This window comes from Drosophila hydei, unplaced genomic scaffold (assembly GCF_003285905.1).
Source record: "Drosophila hydei strain 15085-1641.00,03,60 unplaced genomic scaffold, DhydRS2 tig00008114-arrow-pilon, whole genome shotgun sequence".
NCBI lineage: Eukaryota > Metazoa > Arthropoda > Insecta > Diptera > Drosophilidae > Drosophila > Drosophila hydei.
Window position 1 is genome coordinate 6,070,329 of NW_022045827.1, and position 20,974 is coordinate 6,091,302.

General features: G+C 37.7%; 1 protein-coding gene across 5 annotated transcripts in view; it reads left to right on the top strand.

Annotated features, from left to right (window-relative positions):
• The first annotated feature begins 5,760 nt into the window (after positions 1–5,760).
• Positions 5,761–20,974, top strand: part of LOC111595419 (fasciclin-3) — a 96,460-nt gene continuing 81,246 nt past the window's right edge. For all 5 annotated transcript variants that reach the window (XM_030224379.1, XM_030224381.1, XM_030224382.1 and 2 more), the window contains exon 1: positions 5,761–6,742. In XM_030224379.1, the coding sequence (XP_030080239.1) occupies positions 6,700–6,742 (43 nt within the window). In that variant the 5' untranslated portion in view covers positions 5,761–6,699. The remainder of the gene's footprint in view (positions 6,743–20,974) is intronic.

Below are 20,974 nucleotides of genomic sequence, written 5' to 3' on the forward strand. Positions count from 1 at the left end.
CCTGCGTGTGCTAAGTGTAATTTATTTAGGCAACTTTGGCAACTTTGGCAACTCTGGCAACTTTGGCAATCATCTTGCCGAGTAAAACATTTGCATTACTTTGCGCATTTTAGTTGCTTGTTAACTGCCAAAAACTGTGCAAGTGCCATGAAGTAAATAAGCCAAGTAGCAAACTAAATCCCCAGCGCCCTTAACCTTTGGCAAGCTCAAAACTTTCTACCAACATATGTCAGCGGGGCCGAGATTGTTGCGCCCTGCAGGACCAAAGCTAATGTTGCAGCGGCGACAACTTTGCGAACTTTTGCCAGTTTGCTGTTGTTTCAGCTCTTTCCGCAGTGAGACCCATTTTTGCCATTTGCCATATTTCCCCATACCACAGCGGTCACCAGGCCACACACACACACCAACACACACACACACACAATTGGCTGAGGTTGCGCAACTTTTTACACAAACCTTTCGCACATAAATCTCAATTTGTTGCCACGCTCCGAGTGCGAATAGTTTTGCGAATACTGCGCCATCTACTCGCATGAATCACAGCGACTCTCACACACACACGCACACACACACACACACACTCGCTTGGTCGCATAAGTATGAGTCCCTCTGCTTGGCGTGCAGCACATTTGAATTTATGCTCACTCGAGTCCCAATTGGAGCCACCCAACCGCAACATGTTGCACGTTGCGCGCTGCACGTTGCACGCTGCTGCGTCAGCTTCAGCGTCATCAGCGTTAACAATGCCCAAAAGTCGAGACGCCCTACACTAGTTTTAACAGCAAGTATACCCTGTAGTTGACACATGCATATGGGGTAGATCGTTTGTGTCCAGCTAGAGACGTGCAATTTAAGTGCATATTTCTGCATACGCAGCTTGGGTTCATCAGTTATTTTTTCGATAAGTCAGCCCATTTTCTGACTATCGATAATTATCGATATTTTGATATTTTTGTTATTCTAGCTTAACTTGAGGAGGACTTAGGATACGCACTTGAATTTCCCTATTTAGCAGCTGTGCGAGAAGCTCAGTTGGGTATCTGGCAGTCGTGCACTCCCCACTAGCTCACACTTCCCTGTTTCCTTTGCCTATTGCAGGGTATTTTTATGACCCGTCTAGTTCATCTTCAATTGACTTTCAAATGCGCTCATCTAAGTTTTTTTCATCTGCCGCTTACTAATGACGTTTTTGGTTGTGATAAACGCGTGCCACGCCCACCTCTGCCGCCCTTGGGCACACGCAAACCAGAAAAAAGACTCGAAATAAAAAAAGCATTCGCTGATGCGTTGCACGTGCTGACGTTGCGGGTTACAATTCTAGCTGCAACAATTGCAACAACAACAACAGCAGCTGCAACAATTGCAGCAACTGCAACAAGAGCCGCCTGCAGCAGCTACACACCCACACAGCAGCAGCAGCAGCAACAGCAGCAGCAGCAGCAACAGCAGCAGCAGCAGCTGCAACAACTTGAACTGTTAAAAAATTCTCATTACAAGCGAAGTTTAATCTGCTGCCAACGCAGCGCCCACGGCCTAAAAGTCATTGCAGTTGCAGAGACCAAACGCAGTCCAATATACATATATGTAGTCCCCCAACCCCCCACTTAGAAAAGAAAAAAAATATGTTTTAGTAAAAATCCATGTAAATTCATTGTTTTGCACAATATGAGCGAGGCACACGCCGGCCCTCTAGTGCCACGCCCCACGCCCCCTCTTGGCTTGCAGTAATAATCGCAAACACACAAAACTGAAAACTGTAAACTGAAAACTGTAACTCAATTGCAATGCAAGGTCTTGCTGCTGCTTGCATCTCCTCGCATCCACAGTCAGCTTAACGCGCCACGCCCCTCCTGCCTCATTTTGGCCAAATTTGCATGTTCTGGTAACTTAATATAGTTGTAGCAGTCGCTTCTAGTAGTCGCTTGCCAGCTGCCTAGGCGATTTTCATTTCATTATGTTGCAGGTTATTGTTTTTATCTTTGCTCTCTTTCACTCTCCCTCTCTGTCTCTCTCTCTCTCTGTCATATGCTATCGAAAAACACTATGGAAATGACTTGCTATGAAATTATAATGAGTTTGACTTGGGCTTTTCTGTGTGGGCGTTGACATTGCCGGCAGGGGCGTGACATGATTGGATGCCATATTCGGTTTAGCATAAAATGCATATGACCAAACAGCTCCTCTCTCTCTCTCACTCTATATATATATACATATATATGTTTGTTTATCTATGTCATGAGGAGTTGCAGTTGACAGTTGCAGCTCAATTGAAACAGCAATAGATCTGAGACTTCAGATTGAATTGACTGAAGAAGTTAGCATTTGAGTTGAGGCAAACGTTGATGATTTTAGGAAGAGTCACTGAAAGATTAAGGACTGAAGTCATAGATCTATGAAGCATAAGCCAAATACCAGTTGCCCACAGAACTGAGGCTCATATGCCAAAAGTGATACAAGGAAAAAGCAAAAATAAATTTTAAAAATTATAAGTAGATGTTTATGTTCTAGTAGGTGATATGAATTAATTATATAAGAACCATATCATAATAATATAAAATATATGTACTAAATAATAATAATAAATATGCACAGCTAGGCATCAGGCGATCACCCTTTATACTTTGTTCATCTCGAAAACTATCTAAGTAATTCAATTGATTTGATTGATTGCAATATTTAGCCATTAAACTTTCATGAATTCTTCTTCAAATAAAATAAAATTGGCTGCTCCAAGTCTCAGCTTAATACTAAAATAAATATTTATAGAAAATTTATAAAAAAAGTTACTGAAAATTTGGACATCAGAGTAGAGTCTAGAGGCATCAGAATATAGGCATAATCATGCGGGAATTTAGAAATTATTTGCTTCTATCTTCTTAGAAACAAATCATCTTGTTGCTTCTTAGATATACAAAATAAAATCTCTGGGGAAATGGCAAAAGATATTCAAAATTGGCTGACATTAGTTTATATTCTGAACTTAATTTCGCTTGATTTGAAGCTCTTCAAGCGATGCTATGAAAACTAAGAGGAAATATCAGATTTTTATTATAAAAAGGATCTATGAAAAGATTAAATGATAGCATAACCAAGCCTAATCAAAGTCAAAACTTTGCTGCTGCTCCATATTAAGAACTCGACAAGGAAATAGACAGAGAAGCAGCCAGACAAAATATATTTTATATGTATGAAGATAAATAAAATAATAATATAATAAATTCCTACATCAATGTGCACATAATCATTATACCCTCTACGTCCATACACAATGAGCATAAAAGAGAATAATATAAAAACTTTTAGCTTTGACAGTTTTTGGGTGAAATTCTTAGATGTGTACAAAAGCCAAATGCCATAGAGATCTGTGAGCAAGCATTTTTTCTTTGCTTGTTTACAGCTGCGAATCTTTTGCTTAATTAATATAAAAGAAAGAGAGAGAGAGAGAGAGAGAGAGAGAGAGCAAGTAATTAAGTAAAAAGATATTTGTATGTAACAAATAAAGGTTGAAAACTCTTTTGGTTAAGCTCAAGGAATGCTCTGGCTTATTTAGCTGGCTTTTTCCTCTGCTTTTGAGATGGCTTTTAGCTGTGGCTGCAAATCCCCTGAATTCCTTGGCAAGCTGCAAAACACTTGCAATTACAATAACTACAACGTGAACTGCTTTGTATCCTCTGCTTCAGTTGCTGTTTCGCCGCCTCTATTCAGCCAGCCGACATTGTTTTTCTATATATATATATATATATTTATTTGCTAGCTGTTTGCTGGCCACGGCAGATGCTCGTTCTGTCGCCAGGCGGACTGCCTTGTGGCTGTTGCTTCTTCTTCATCATCAGCTTGTTCTGCTGCTGCTGCTGCTGCTGCTGCCACTGCCACACACGCAAAATTGAACTGCAGAAGCTGCTTGCATATGCCACTGGCTGCAGCTGTCCATTGGCTGCCAACGCCTGTTAGCTTTTGCCTTGCTGCTTGCCGCTGCTTTTTCCGGCTGCTTTTCCGGGCCTTTGCACGCCTCAGCGTTAGCTCCTCTTCTTAGTCCAGCCTCAGTCCCTCCTTCATTTACACATTACGTGTAATCATCATTTTCTGGCTGGCAATAAACACATGCTGCCACTAGCTTTCCCTTGCTCTCTGCCCCCTCTCTTCTGCTCTCTCTACCTCTTTCAATTGCCCCAAGTAACTGGACTACATTTTGCAGCGACGCCTTCGCCCAAGTGACGAACCCCCCACAACAACAACATACCCTAGGCTTTGCCATCCCCTCCCCTTACACAGCTCCCTCCCTTCCTCCCTCTGCCCTCTGCCCTCTGCTCTCTGCCCATTTCACTCGCACATTTCCATAGTCCCGTCGCCTGGCCATAACATGAATTTACAATTTCCAGTGCACTGCACACTGCTCACATTCTTTACAGCATGCGATATTTTTATTGCATGCAAAATGCACAAGCATCGACAACAAAAAAAGCAGCAGCAAACTGCAGCTGCAATTGAACGACTAGCAGATTCCCTGTATTCATAATGAACATTGAATATGTATATAAAAGGTAAGTTTTATTGCCTTGCTCGAATTTTGGACATTTGTTGAGATTAAATCAGACTCGATTGACATTTTTATTGATAAAAATTTGTAAAATTAATTTAAAAGAATTTTTAAAAAATAGTTGAATACAAGATTTTTCAGCTGATCTATTGATTTCTATATAGCTTTCTTGACAAGATTCAGCTTTCAATGATATTTTATAATATCTTCTATTTCCTATCTCTCTTCTCTTTAGCATTTGAATACTTTTAAAATTAGTTCATAAATTTTGTTTTCTTTATTTTATATATTTTTATTTATTTATTTTTACAAGAAATAACAAATTCGAGCATAGGAAAAAATTAAAAAAAAATAATAATAAATAGTAAATTCAAACAGCTCCATATAAATTAAGACAAATCTTCGTTCCCAATCAATCAAGCAAAAGCCCTGTATACCCTGTAAACAGCAAAAAATTCAATCATTTCCCAAAGCTCATTTAGAATAAGCCAATCTTTAAATAAGTCAAAAACTCTCTGACAAGCTACATACAAATTGAATATATACTCTCACTTGCCGCTCTACAGGGTATATATTTTTGCCAATGCCTTGGTTTTGGTTAAGCGTATGCAAAAATATGGCCAAAGGGCATTCAAAGCGCGCGCGTTTTGTTGAAAAAATAGAAGCTTCGATTAAATTTAAAAGGTTGCTAATGTTATTGGCCACGTGCGTTGCACGGTGTGGATGGCGGTGGCACTGGGAAAAATGAATATGTTATGTGCCACAATAAATAACTCGGTGGCGCCACAGATGCCCGCAGAGAACTTGTCATGCAATATGCATATTTCGATTGCAGTTCATAATTGATTTAGGTGTGTGTGCGAGTGTGCGAGTGTGTGTGTGTTTGACAATGCACAAGAGACAAACAAATTCAAATCAAACGGACAAAAGATGCCACAGTCGATGCCGCAGCAAAAGTGGAACACGACACGCAGCAACAACATGCTATGGGCTTAGCAACATCAGCAAATGTTGCTAGCTTGGTGCGCATGTTGCCAAGCGCACACGAAATATGTTGCTGGGTTGCGCTGCGCTGCCTGCATATGCGTGTGTATGAGCGCTGCATATGTGTGCAATCAACGCGGCGTCGTGTACGTGCATGTGTGTGTGTGTGTTGTTGCTGCTGCCGCTGCGTGGCCGTTTGGCAACTTCATGGAAACAGATACACTCAGTCTGTTGGTAACTGTTGCATTCAACGCTTCGTTCGCTCTCCAGCCGAATTCCCATTTAAACATTCGAAACGCCATTTCGTTCGTGTGCGCTGTGCGACTCGTGTTCGTTTCGTTTCGCACGTTCGTTTATTTTGTTTGGCTTGACTCGGCACGTCGGTTCGTTCGATTTCGTCGTTTCACCCACACACACACACACACACAGAGAACAGACGCGCGTATTGGTGTGTAGTGCGTGTGCGTGTATATATTTTACCGGTAAAGCCGAATACTTAACGTTCCACGCTCAACGTCATCAAATTCATAACGTCATTTCGTTTTGGTAGCGTGCGCTGTGCGTGTGTATCTGTAGGAGCTGTTGCTGTCGCTGTCGCTATCGCTATAGCAGTCGCTGTATCTGTATCTGTGCCCGTATCTGCGTCTTGGCCAACTAGTCAGCCGGACTTGCGTTCTGTCGCGTTAGTTGTGCCAATTGGCAATTGCATATAAAATCAAATACATATATAGAAAAAAAATAATATTTTGTGCCAGAGAAACCCGCAAAAATTTCGTCATCAAATTTGTGCCGTTGACAGTGCGCGCTAAAAGTAAACACATATAAAATATATGCACACATACATACACACACACACAAAGCCTGCAGCGGCCATAAAGTGTTCAGTGCTCTGCTTCAGCTCAGCTAAAGCGACACATTTAATGCTTGAAAAGCTAAAGCACAACAACAACAGCAACGGCAAAAATCACTAAGCTCTTTGCCAAATACGCGAGAGTGAAAAAAGGCAAAAAACAACAACAACAACAAGAAACCTCAAACATAAAAATCATAATAATAAAAAAAGCGCCTTTGCCAGGGCAAAAGTCACATAAAATACTTATAAAAGTGCACACATAAGGATTACAGGAGCAGCAAAGAGCAGAAGAAGAAGCACAAGAAGAATCTGCAACAACAACAAAATGTCACGGATCGTTTTTGTATTTCTGGCAGCCATCTTAGCAGGTAAGCTGAACTCAGAAGTTGAGCGCCAGAGCCTCGAGATGATATCACGAGGCAGCGACGTTTATTTTTAAGCGCTGATTGATACACACACAACTTTTTCCGTGTGTATGTGTGTGTGGGAACATCACAATGTTTTTTTTATTATAGAAAACTTGTTCTATACAAAATATGCTGCTGGGCTGGCTCATTGTATAAATATTTCGAATATGATTGATTAACATGGAAGTGCACGGAACTATTAGCAAAAGTCGATATCGTTTAGTGTCTCGTTTGGCGGTTTTTTCCGCACACACATTGAGTGACCTGCTTATACAGATTATTTTGGATATTCTGCCCCACTGCGCATGCTCGTAGGCTCCACAGCCGAAAGACTTCGGCCGAAGCGCCAGGCGGGCGAATGCCCTGTGACCTTTGGTAGGCAACAGCTTGAGCTTCGTCGTATGCTTCGCTTTTAAGCCGGAAAGGTCAAATGTACCAAGTAACTCGGCTTTTAATGAAGCTATTGTGTTGCGAGTTCTTTGCTTATTTAGCTCTTCGGCTATAATTAATGACTGCAATACGAGGCATGGAAGATTCTAAAAGATTTTTTTGAATTATGGAAATATTAGATACATAATTATAGCTGACTAGATGGAAGAGCTGTTACTCCCTTTAAACTTTTTTTCTTAATTAAAATTTCTTTAGCATTTTTTTTATAATTTTTTTTTAATTTTTCAGATTATTGTATTTATTTTTAATGGAATTTTAATTTATTTCTTTCCCAATATTTTTTTTAATTTTACTTAATATCTAATTTTACAATTTCTCAATGTTGTAAGTCTTTAAAAATATGATTTTCCGCACATAAATCACCTGAGCTGCAATCTACTTTTCTTCTATTCCCTTCTGGAGTAGCATGCTTAGCTCTTAGGCATTCCACAATCTTCAATATGCTGTACGTAATGAAAGGCTCAAAGAGTTATGTGTACAATAAAGGTGCTCATGATACATCCTAGCAATAAAAAGACGAAAGCCTCTTCTTCTTCCTCCTGCTCGCTGCTCACAATTCTGCTTTATATATGTACGTACGTGTGTGGGTGCCTTTAAGAGCCCCATCTACTTTTGGCTGGGTTAAATTTACAACTTGCCAGCGCCTAGCAGCCTATTTAATTAAAATCCTTCAATGTTTTTCAGTTTTTCCCTTTTTTATTTTGAGTTTTTGGCTTGCTTCTTATTAAGCCACACAAAATTTTGTGAGCCCATGCAGCGCGGGCCGCACATGGCGGCTCCCATTCTCATTAGCTGAAAAGAAGCTGCTGTTGCTGCTGCTGCTGATGCTGCTGCTGTTGATGTTGATGCTGATGCTGATGCTATTTATGCTGCTGCCGCTGTTGCTGCCTAACAACATTAACAGAGTCGGGCGGCATATGAAGCAGCAGCAGCAGCTGTCTCATTACAGTTAACCCCCATCCTCACGCCTCCAGCCCACCCCAGCCCAACCACAGACTCACTCGCTCGCTCAAGGCAAAAACCCCATGAAACACACGAACATGACGTGACTTTAAGACAGACACTTTTTGTTCACGTCGTGCTTAGCCTCTGCCGCAGGCAAAACCTTTCAACTGGCGCCCAACGTGTGTCGAAAGCTGACAACCTCCCCAACGCCAAGCCCCAATCCCTTTAGTCCGCAGCCTCGCAAATTGTATGCAAAGCAAAAAAATCCGCTGCAAAAACAAGCCAAAAAATGCAGGAGCTAAAGCTTCTGATTCACATTCTGATTCGGTTTCAGTTGCTCCTACAAGTTGATGCAGCTTAACGCAATGCAGCCGCTGCTCTCTGCCACTTTACACTGAATACTTTAACATTGTTTTGTTGCTTTCTCTCCATTTATGGCCAAACACACATCAGAGCTGGCATCTTGTAATTATAAATGTTTAATGGGCTGCTGGACGTAGTTCTATAAAGAGCGAGAGAGGAGGGCGTGGTGAGTGGGCGAGTGTGTGTCCAGACTGTAATTCTTGTAGCCCATCTTTTCTTTTCAAAAAACTTGCTGCATACGCGGCGTATTAGTTATGGCACGAAATAACCAAATGTCAAATGCAAAAAATCTGCTTGCAGCTTATGCATTTTAATGGCCGCAAATTGAGGCATGCCTCCGCTACTCTCTCTCTCTCTCTCTTCCCCTTTCTCGCTGTCTCTATAATAAATAAAATGGCAAACAAAAAGCATGCATAGAAATAAATATTTGATTTTTTGGTTTGGCAATGCAAAATGGTTGCATTTGGCCAGCTACTGTTTTTGGCAGTCTGGCAGACCTGACCTTTTCATGCATTACTTGGTAGGTGATAGGGCATCCAGTCGGGGCATGACTGTGTGTGTGTGTGTGAATTGATATCGATATTTGGTTATAGATATGATTTACCGTGCTTGAACATCAATGGCTTAATTTCGTATGTAATTGAATCTTTTGGAAGACCTAAAAGAAATTGTGGAAAAAAAATTTTAAAAAAAAATATATTTATATTTATATATATTGATTCGTACAGCCAAGTCTTTTATTACTTCAAAAGTAGCGAAAAAATGAGATAATTTTTCAAAAATATGCAAAAGAACAAATTTTTTTCCATTTAAAATTTAAAAAAAAAAACATTTTAAAATACGAAACAAAAATATTTATAAAAAAATGCTCTTTAAAAATCTGTCTATATATATATATATATATATATATATTATTATTAAAAATAATATATGCATTAAAATGTTTTTTTTTTTTATTTCTTCAAATATTTTTAAATATATATATTACTGTATTAAATTAATATATAATTATACATACAAATCTATATTTTCTGCGATATAAATGTTAGCGTATTTATAGAGTCTATGCAGCTTGTTTAGCATATTCTCTCAGCATTTCATCGTATGGTAATTGCACGTACATGCAGCATATAAGAAGAAGCACAACTGAGAGACAGAATTCTCATTCATATTCATAACATCCTCGTTTCGTTAGAGTTTTTGCCTTGCTTTGTGCCCGTGCTTGGACTTGGACTCAACGTTTTTTCTTCTTGTTTTTTTTTTTTATTTTCTTTTTTATTTTTGATCGGGCTTAGAAAACAAAATTTTTGTAACTGAAACTGAAACTGGGCGAGTTGAGCAAATGGTGTTGGCCCAAAGCAATTCGCAGGTGAATGGGCCCAAGACAAAGGCTTAAACGCGCCTCCAGCTACGCAGCGAGCAGAGTTTGCCCAGTTACTTGTTCTTGTTCTTAACTTTTTTGTTTCCCTTTCTGTTGCTGTTGGTGTTGCTGCTGCTGCTTTTGCTTTTGGCTTATTCAATTTCCGCTTTTTAATTGCTTGCCGCCCACTTTTTTTTCCTTTTTTTTTTTGACGCCTTTAAATTTGCAGCTCATTTTGTCGGCTGCTTTGGGTCTGCTTTGGATGCCTTCGGTCAGATTGGCAGCACAGCAATAGCTCTCTATTGATTTTCTCTTTCAAATTCACTCACACAATTTGCGGATTATGTGGCACAAATTGGTGTCGTTTTTCCATTTCGGGCATTTTCCCTGTCATTTGGAGCGCATTAGCGGCAAGCGGAGTTTGCGGCAAATAAAATAAACAAATTCATGACTAATTTGCTGAAAAATGACGGAACAATGTCGGCAACAACCACAATTCTGAGAGACAACTTTTTTAACATGCATAAAATGCAGCTTTGTGTAACGCTTTACGTGTCACTGTGTCGATGTGTGCGTGTGTGTGGGGCACAGGAAGTTGGCAACGGTTTGGGCCATGTTGAAATTTTGGGCAAAAGGCACATACACAGATCGCTGGGCAGAGAGAGAGAAAGAAGAATATGGTGCTATATTGACAAAGCGTATGTCAGACAAATTAAATATAATAGCAGACACAAGCTCCCCCCTAACATACATATACACATGTATGTATATATGTAACAAACAATGAAACATTTGCGAGACAATAAAGAAAAGTTGAGAGCTTATATAGAAGTTTGCCAAGGGTGTGCGTGTGTGTGTGTGTGTGTGTTAGGTTGTTCTTCCTTAAGTAGAGCACAGTTTACAGTTGACAGCTTACAGTGAGCCAAACTTTTGATCGATTTGTACGCATTGTCTATATGAGCACGTACAGGAGTGCTTTGAATAAGAGCTCTATGAAAGAGAAAAGTTACTTTTAAGTATAAGGCCTGAGTCACAGTTGTCACTGTAAGCAAAACATATATATATCGCATCTCTCATTGGGATTCTTTACCTAGAGCCAGTTGGAGTTGTGAGCAATTGCTGCTCAATATTTATGCTATTTTTATTGAAACTCATAGTCTTTTAGCTCAACTGTTGACTGTATTCAAGGTGAATATTCATAAGAAGTAAGATAACTTGTAATACTATGCTTGTACTAGTCGAACCTTTGTCCTTTTAAAAATAATAATAATATATTAATAATATTGGCTATAAAATATAAATACTCAAAACTCTTCATACAGATTCATAGAGCAAAACTCTTTGCAGTATATTTGGGTGTTAATTAGTTGGCTCGAATTACACTTAATGTATCAATTGTTCATATTACTTATATTATTATTAAAAATACTTATTTTCGGACTACTTAATAAGTCATAGAGTACTTAGCAGCACTCTCTCATCTCTACTCACTCATATTCACATTTCTCAAAAACTATTCATAAGCAAAATGCTCGTTTATCTAATCATAAAATACTCAATAGTATTAATAATACCTGCAAAGTTTTTCTAATACTCATAGTGTTCACTACAAGTTAGTTCTAAGAGTTAAGTGCGCCTTAGTATGCTAAGTACTCAGGCGTATAAAGATTACTCATCTGTTTAATATATGAAGATATCTTATACTCATGCGCGCATTGCCATCAGATTTTGGCTGCTGATTATCTGCTCATACTTGGGTCTCCAACTTTTTCATTGAATACAGCTCAGATGATTTACAATTACTTCATACGAATCAGCTTCGATAATTATTTATACTATTTACACTTATCATATGACGACCCAATTTAGTCTCGCTCGTCTTTTACTTATTTAATTTTTCCACGAAATACTTGATAGCTACAATAGTGAGAGCTACGGTCAGTCTATATATATATAAAAATATATATCTATAATATAAAAATAGCATGAGTACATAAATGATTCACAAGCTCATATTCGATTCACGATTTAACTCGAGTCGCCGTTCGTAATTAGTCACGCAGAGAAAACAGTTTCTCTCTCTCTCTCTCTCAGCCCGTTGCAGCAAGTTATTGGCTAGAAGTTTTTCATTTGGCAAACAGCTTATTAGAAGAGAAAAAACTGTTGTTAGTCATGGATACGGTCTGTGTTTTCTGTTAGAATGCATTCACAAATGCCATTCACAATCGAACACAATTGATTGTATTTGTTTGTGCTATTTTGTGTGTGTGTTGGCTTTGATTTAGGCCACGTTTACCTGATAACACAATGCACCTGTGCAGCAACAATTTGTAATTTCCATTATTGTTGGACGCTTCTCGTTTTTGGGGCAGACACACACAACAAGCACACACAAATACACATACAGTTGACATATTTGTGTACATTGATTTTGTTGTGGTCGCATTGGGTGAATGCGATTAGATAAGCTTTCTGCTAGTGGAGCTCTTATCAATATCAACATTCTGTATAACACACGCACACACGCACACACACATCCATACACTTTGTGTGCTGGCAGGTTACAGATAAGGCCACTTTATTGTGTCATATATATGCGTATATCTGGTCATATGTGGCATTATTCACATGCAATTTGCTTTGTGTGGAGGGATAGCAGCACAATTTCAACTTGCCTTCATCTAATCGAACTGTTTGTGGCAAACATAAACTGCTCTGGCTGGCCAAAAACAATGCTAATTAGTTAGTATAAATAATTTTGTATTGGCTGGCCAAAATCTCATTTCTCAGGCCAAGTTCATTGGATTTGCCAAGCTACTTAAAAATGTAATTAAATTTTAATAAAAGCTTGTCACATGCCACATGCCACATGCCACTTGATGCCATTGTACAAATGTCAAATTGATTAAATTTTAACCAATATAGACAATTTTATTATTTTTCTATCCATTTTATGACATGACTTGCTAAATGAATCATTCAGTCGTTCCATGGATCCATGGATGGTCAGCAGCCCTATAAAATTGTTATTTCACAAAGTAGGCATGGCTTGTGGCCGTGACATGTAGCATGCAGCATGCAGCAGGCAGCGTGCAGCGTGTAGCATTTCGAATGCATTTTTGGCATATTATAACATAATTAGATGTGCAATTTTAATTAAATTTACATGCCCAAATGAGCATATATGCATTAGAGCCGGCCCCTTTTGGCGCACCTCTCGAGCCCTGTTAACCTGTCTGCCAGAATGCGAAATAATTGAAAATAATGCAAGTGCAACGCTGTGAATTATAATTAATAATTATTTCAAAACAAAATGCATTTGTCCAAACAATGAATGGCAGAGATAATAAATATAACAACTGTGCAAATAACCGAACATAACTTAAAATAAATATTAATAAAATCATAAAAAAATAAATATATATGTGTGTATCCAAAATCCATAAATAAAAAAAATATTAGTAGACTGGGAAGTTTTCTATAATCCCTTGTAATTAATTTAATTATTGAATTTAACAGGAAATGCTCACATATCTAGCTGACCTATTAATGAAAGCTTACAGGGGTGAAAATGCGAATTAAAGTTAACTAAATAAATTTGTTTAAGGATCAAATTATAGTAGTAATGAATGATGAGTGATGAGTAATGAGTAATGAATATTAAGTAATGAGTAACGCATAATTCATATGTAATGAGTAATGAAACAAATAATGGGAATAAATATTGAATAATAAAACCAATGAATAATGAACAACGAATGATAAAAAAATCTTCTTAACTTATTGCATAATTATAATTTAATAATAAATTACAAACAATAAATGATCAATTAAAAATAATAATTATCAGTAAATCTGATTAGAAAAATTAATATTGAACAATAAGTATTAAAAAATGAATGCCAAATAATTAATAATGACTAATAAATAACAAATGTCGAACAATAAATATTTAATCGAGAAGAATATTTATTCAATAATAAACTAACAATAATAAAATAAATATATCATTTTGACAAATAAAAAAAAAACAAATAGTATTAATCTAACTCAAATAAATAAATCTTAACATAAAAATTGAAAAAAAAAAAACTATGTTAGAACTTTCATAGAAATATAAATAACATAATAATTTAAGTTAACGCTAAAATGACAAATAACATTTTCTTTTCTCAAGAAAAGAAAGAACCTTTGGTAAAACGTGTTCTCAAGCTTTGCAACACATTTCCACATACAGTTTATGTATCTATATATCATATCACACCTTCTTCAGCTGCTGTAGTTGCTGCTGTTGCTAGGTATGCAACCGCAGCTTGGATCGCCCTGCTCAAAGTTCAAAGACTCTCGCTCTCGCTCTCTTACTCTCTGCTTCTCTCCCTTATAGAGTTATGGCTTATTCTTCCTCTTCTTCAGTATATTTTATTATATTTTATTTTTCTGTTCAGCCTCACCCAAGCACATGTTTACAACTTGTACGCGAACAAAGCTTCTGCGTGGCTCCCCGCCACCCGCAAGACGCAGCTGCTATCTTTCTTATCTAAATGCTAAACTTTTGTGTAGCTCATAGATACACACACACACACACGCAAAGCAACTTGTACACAGAGTCAAACAGTTGCCAAGTTGTTGCTCACGAACCGGTTCCTCGATTCTGCTCGACTAGTTTCCATTTTTGTTCATTATAACTTGGCGCTTGTTCTCTTTCTACAACTTCTGCGTCTTCTTCTTCTCGTTATTTCTTAACATTTCTAAAGCTATTTTCAGTTGTGGTTTCTTGGTTTTTTTTTTCGTTTAATTTTTTTTTTAATTTGCCACAAAATGTTATTAGACCTATATTTTGTGTGTTTTCGTTGCTCGCACTGAAGCGTGAAAAGCGTAGCAAAAGCACGCACACATGCGCAATGATTGCCCCACCAGCTATCTGCGTGTGTGTGTGAGTGTTAATCATTTTAACTGTTATTGCTATTGCTCTTTATTGTTGTTGCACTTATTATTATTACTGTCCATTATGTTTTGTTATTTTTCCATACATAGCTCTATGCAACTCACTCTATTTGTTCTATGAGTGTTGCCCCTCTATCAAGAGAGAGTGAGAGAGTGGGAGAGCGCGCTTGAAATTGTTAAAAGTTAATTATTTGTGTTTGTATTGCTTGCACGTTGTATTTGTACAACTTTTTCGCTGTTTTTTTTTTTTTGTTTTCTTTCTGTTGCCTGAGTTCTGTTTCGACTTTTTGTTTTCTGTGTGACTTTTGGTACAAAATAAAAACCCGAAAAAAAGAGAAAACCCAAACCATCAGGGAGTCAATTTCAAAGTTTCGACAGTTTGGACAGCAGCACACACACTTGTTTTTCCATACGCTGCAAATCAAACTGAAACGGGGTATATTTGTTTGCTTTCTAATTTGCTAAAGTGAAGGGAAGAAAGCGTATAGGATATATAAAGCTTGATAATGTATGACAGTCTAGCCAAATGTCATCCTGATCTCATCTTAATGCTATTTTCAATATCTTTAATTAATTAAACTGAAATCCTTCGCTCTTCTGATCCTCCACTGTTATAACTCAGCACAGAAATCTGAGAGTCAACTGCTTTCTCCAACTTCAGTTAAATTTCAACTGTTAACAGCGCATTGTGCAGTCTATTAAGCTCCTCTGAGTGCTCTCACTTACTATTATTATTTTATATATAGATATTTGTGTGCAGTATGCTGTAACCCATTTTCCAGCCATGACCCGACTCTGACCGACACACACAGAGACATTTTTTTGTTGGCTATTTATCCAGTTATTGTGCTCTTTTTCTTCACTTTATTTACACACACACACACAGTTAGTGAGAGACATGGAGACAACTAAAATACATCCACATAATTAAAACCTTTGTAACTGGCACTTGAGCTGCGGCTTTGGACTCAACTGCTAATGTCTAAATTGTTGGGATCGCTGTTTGTCCTGCAATTAAGGGGACGGTGACAATTTTGCTATGACATGACAGCAGCTCGTTAACTCTCGCTTGTGCCACACAGACACACACACACACTCACATAAAAATTGACAATTTAGCACCAGCTTGGACAGCGTGTAGAGTGGTTGGGGTAAAGGGGTTTTAGGGTTGCCTTCTGCTGTGTCCGCAACTGTGCAGCAAAAACTGAGCATGTCCGGCCGCTGCAATCACTGCAATCTCAGCGCCTTCGAACCGAGACTGGGCCAATGTTTAATTTGATAAATGTGCCAGGCTCGTGCGAGAAAACAGTTGTCAGCTGGCGTGTTGCTGCCACAGCTACTGCGGCAGCTACTGCCATTGCCGCAGCCGCAGTCACTGCCACAGCTGCTGTCGCACTTACTCATTTATTGGCCAGACAATGAGCCCAGTTGTTCATTAGCAAAATGTCTGGCTGACTGAGCGAACGACTTTTGCCACAACAGCGCCTCTGTCCCCATCCCCCCATACGTCCCACTCAATTTTCTCATCAATGTGCCGCTCGTTCAGATTAGGATTGATGTGGGCATATTAACGTGCCTGACACTTTGCATGCAATTTTGAAGTGTTCGGAAGAGTGTGCAAAATAAACGAAATGAGGTGGAAACTGGCCTGGCTAATGGAATGCCTTGGCCAAAGCAGTTGCACCAGGCTAATGAAGTCAATTAGAAAAGACAGAAAATAGACAAAGAGATGAACTTTGAAGGAAGTGAAGAGAAGTTGACGAAGGGAACGTTGGAAGTGGATCATTGAAATTGCAATCAAAGATTGTGTATAGTCAGAATGAATGAGTGCTTCAGAAATATTCAAAGTGAAACAGATTGGAAATGAAACAAAATGGCAATTGAACACATTAAAGTTTGGCAAATAAATAAGCTAGATATCAAGGAAGTGAAGAGAAGTTGACGAAGGGAACGTTGGAAGTGGATCACTGAAATTGCAATCAAAGATTGTGTATAGTCAGAATGAATGAAAGTTTCAGAAATATTCAAAGTGAAACAGATTGGAAATGAAACAAAATGGCAATGGAACACATTAAAGTTTGGCAAATAAATAAGCTAGATATCAACAAGCATTTAAATTGTGTATATAGTGGAACGATGGTAATGGAACATGCAATAATTGAAATAGTGGAAACGAAACAGTGCAAAATAATGTTTAACCTTACAAAGCCATACAGATTTTAATCTCAGCAGTCAACACATTTGTGTTTCGTTACTTTTCCCTTGTCAAAATACGCAAAAAGTGCATTAGTCAAGCCTTTCTCAGAGCTGATGCCTTATCCGACCCGCCAAGCAAAGGCTCGACGTCAACAAGCGTAAGTCCAAATTCTATCAGAGAACCTGCCGTGCGTGACTAGTCCAATACATTCCGAATGCAAATGCCAAAACTGACCAGCCCACGAACACCGACGCCAGCACCATTAAGAGTGAAAAGCCGTGGCCATAAAATAAAATAAAATAAATAAAAAAAAGAGTTTTGTTCTCCCTCCCGCTAAATACAAAGCATTACAGCCTAAACGAGCAATAGCCGAGTAAACTTTCAAAGAAAAACGTATAAAGTACGTAGAATTAAAATTAAATTTAAATAAATTTCACGAGGCACGCACGCTGACTGTGAGAGACAGAGAGAGGCAGGCAGAGAGATGGGAGAGATTTTCCCTGACATAGACATACGATTTTTTATTCTATGGGTGGGGGATCTGTTGTATTTTTTATGTAATTACTTTCTAAGTGAGCGAGTGCGTGAGTCAGGCAAGAAAGTTTTTTAGCTTTATGGCGTTGTGTTTTATGTTTATTTTGCTTTTTTTATAAGCCTGGCAGCAAACAGCTGAAAGTTTTCTAGCCCCTCCTAGCTAACGCCGTCCCGGAATGCCGCTCTTAACTTATCGCATACTGAATATGTATATATATTTTTGAGGCCAGAAAAGTATTTGCTTTTTGCTGATAGTGCTGACCTAATCAGTCGACGCAGTCCGCTTTGTTACCAAGCTAAAAAACTAAAGCGAAAACAAAAACAAAATAGTTTAGAACGTGAAAATTCGCTGAAAATATGCCAGCTGAAAGTTATTTAAGCTCACCTTCTGATTAATTAGCTCGGGGCGTGGCATAAAAGATAACTAATTAAATCAGCTAACTTAAAATTATGTAATTTGAGGGTCGACAAATATATGAAATTGATAATAGCTCGAGGCACTTATTTGGAAGAGGTTTATTGGCATCAGAAAAGTTGTTAGACATTTTTATAGATTTTTCTTGATCATATAAAATTTCTCGCTCAGCTTTGACACCTTTCGCTACTCAAGTCTCAATTACTTTAGCTGTGCGTCTAAGAATTTATCCAACAGGTTCAGCAATTAATTAAGCTAACTCTTGAGCCCTTTTTCAACTGAAAATTTTCCAGAAGGAATATATAAGCTATCAGTAATTCGATGCCTTAAACAGTCTAATAAACTATTTCCAGGATTAGAAGTTTTTGAAACTATTTTAGCTGCTGTGTTCCTTACACCTAACTTTGCTGATGCAACAATTTTCAATAGCTTCAGCATTTCCACTTGAAAAGTTATCGTCCAACAGCCCCTCAGCCCCTTTAATCGCTTTAATATAAATTTGAGACTTCAATTTCGTTTTCATTTTCATGTGCCCTTCAAGCACTTTCACTTCATAGAATCGGACTCACAGTGAGTTCTCATATTTCTGTAGCTCAGCGCAACGGTTTATCACACAACTAATTTCCGCATTTAATTAAGTAATTAAACGTAGAAAATCAACATGTACAAAAGAGACCCAGCAACAGCAACAAAAACAACTGAAACGAGGTAGAAAAAGCATAAAAAGCTCTTCAAAAATATAAAATACAGAAAAACTTTCACCTCGGCCAAAGGCTCAGACACTGCCACAGATGAAGATATAGCAAAGCTGTAGCTGTAGCTGTAACTATAGATGGAGTCACAGCTACACTTTTACAGCGAGTGTTTTTTTTGGGCTTGAGTTTTGTTGTGAACATTACATAAAAATATTAAATAATAAAAACGAGTAAACAACAAAGCGACAATCTGCTGGCAACTGCAAAAGCGAACATTCGGCAAAGCAAACAAACAAACAGAATCAACATTTACAACAATTGCGCCGAGCTGACAATGAGGGCAGCGTAAATAAAAGTAATTAAAATGTTTACAAATTAAATACATTAAATGCAAATTAAATGCAGCTAAAGCGATTTTCCTTATTTATCACTTTTGATGTGGTTATGCCCAACGGCCTCTTTCATATTTATTGTAGAAGCCAACATATGCCGAGTATTTAACTCTCGTTACCCAATTTGTATTGTCTTTTCATTAAGAATTATTATTTAGATTAATTGTTTTTGTTTTCTCATATTTTATATAATTATGCACTGCAAATGGTAATAAAATAATAAAAGGCTAATCAACAAATAATTGAAAAATGATTTCATAATCAAATTATGAAAATTATTTAACACATATTTCTAGACAGTATTTCTGTATATATGTATTTATTCAGTGATATTGTCATTACCGCAATGCAACGCAAATTATTTCGTAAATTTGGCAATATATTGTCGGGCAAATTTGATTAAAAATATAATTGCACAATGTAAAACAATGCAAATGCGGAATGCGGCCCAACTTAATTAGGCTCCAAATCGGGCTTTGGTCGAAAATATCGGTCAGAAATACGCAATGCAAAATATGCCAATAATTTTAATTGTGCACGTAAATTGGGCTTTAAATGTCTACGAAAGCAGTGATTACGTTTTCCGATATTATGTGGCATGCTGTGGGTATCATTAGCGTATGTTAGTCTTCAGCTTTGGCTAGGGCGAACAAACTAGAAATATATCAGATAGAAAAATATTTCTTTCCAAAAACAAGCTTCTTTTAATTAACTATTAAATTGTAAAAACTTTACTACAAATAAAATAATGTTGATGAAATATATAAAAAATTAATTTTTATAAATTAATTTATTTAAAAAAATATATAATAATAAAAATTGAAAAAAATAAATTATGATTTCTTCAATTTATGATTTTTGCTCTGTAGCTTTTGCAGAAATTATTTTTAATAAAATGTTTAATAATATACAAGAATATTTAAAAAAAAAAGTCCTAAAAAATACAAAATATATTAAAACTTTTAATATTAAAATATATATTATATATATCAAATAAATATATACATTTTTCTTAAATTTTATTTTTTATCAATTATAATTACAAGTTTAAAAACTACTTAAAATAAGAAACTTAAGTTAACGCAAAACAAGATAATATATAGCAAATCCCTTAAGCAACTCTGGTTTTCCTACTCAATGCCCTAATGCGCGCTGTGGCAAGCCGTGTTATTAGTGTTGCAAAATATATGCACTCCACAAGTTGCACGCACACACAGTTGAGGCGCTGTCAAGTCAACAACTTGAATGGCAACAGCAACAAGAAGAAACAACAACAAACAAACATTCAACAGCGACTCGCAAATGGTTTACAACTTTTCCGCTTAACTAACTTAAAATCGCATAAAGTGAGAGGTGAGTCGACTGTTCGGCTAAAAAATGGAGCCGACGAGGGGGCGTAGTGAGCGTTGGGGGCGTGTGCCTTGTACATGGACAGCCCTCAGCAAATGGTACTAAGTATCTAAATTCGATTTGCCTGCACTTCAGCGCGCTGCAGTGCGGCGCTTAAAGTTAAAGCGACAACAACGGCAACAACAGCAGTAAAAACTGGCGTAACTGCCGACCCACTTTGGCCGCTCAGCCAGCCCACTTGAGTGGGTCAAGTAAAACCTTTTTGTCAGCGATAAAAAATGCGCCAGCTACAGCAGCTGCAGCAGCAACAACAGCAACCACGGCAACCAAGTCCAATTAAACGGTTGCCATTGCCCATAAAGCGACTTACTTGAGGCCCGAACGCGACTTCTGGCAACGAGTTCTCCAAGTGGCTTTTTGGCGGTTTTCTTGGTTTTCCTTGCATTTCTGGTTTCGAATACCCTACGCGCATGGCGTCTCGACCAGCTAAAGAAAAGAGTTTTGATTTCGGTGAGGCTTTCGGAGCTCAAAGATTTCTTTATTATTTT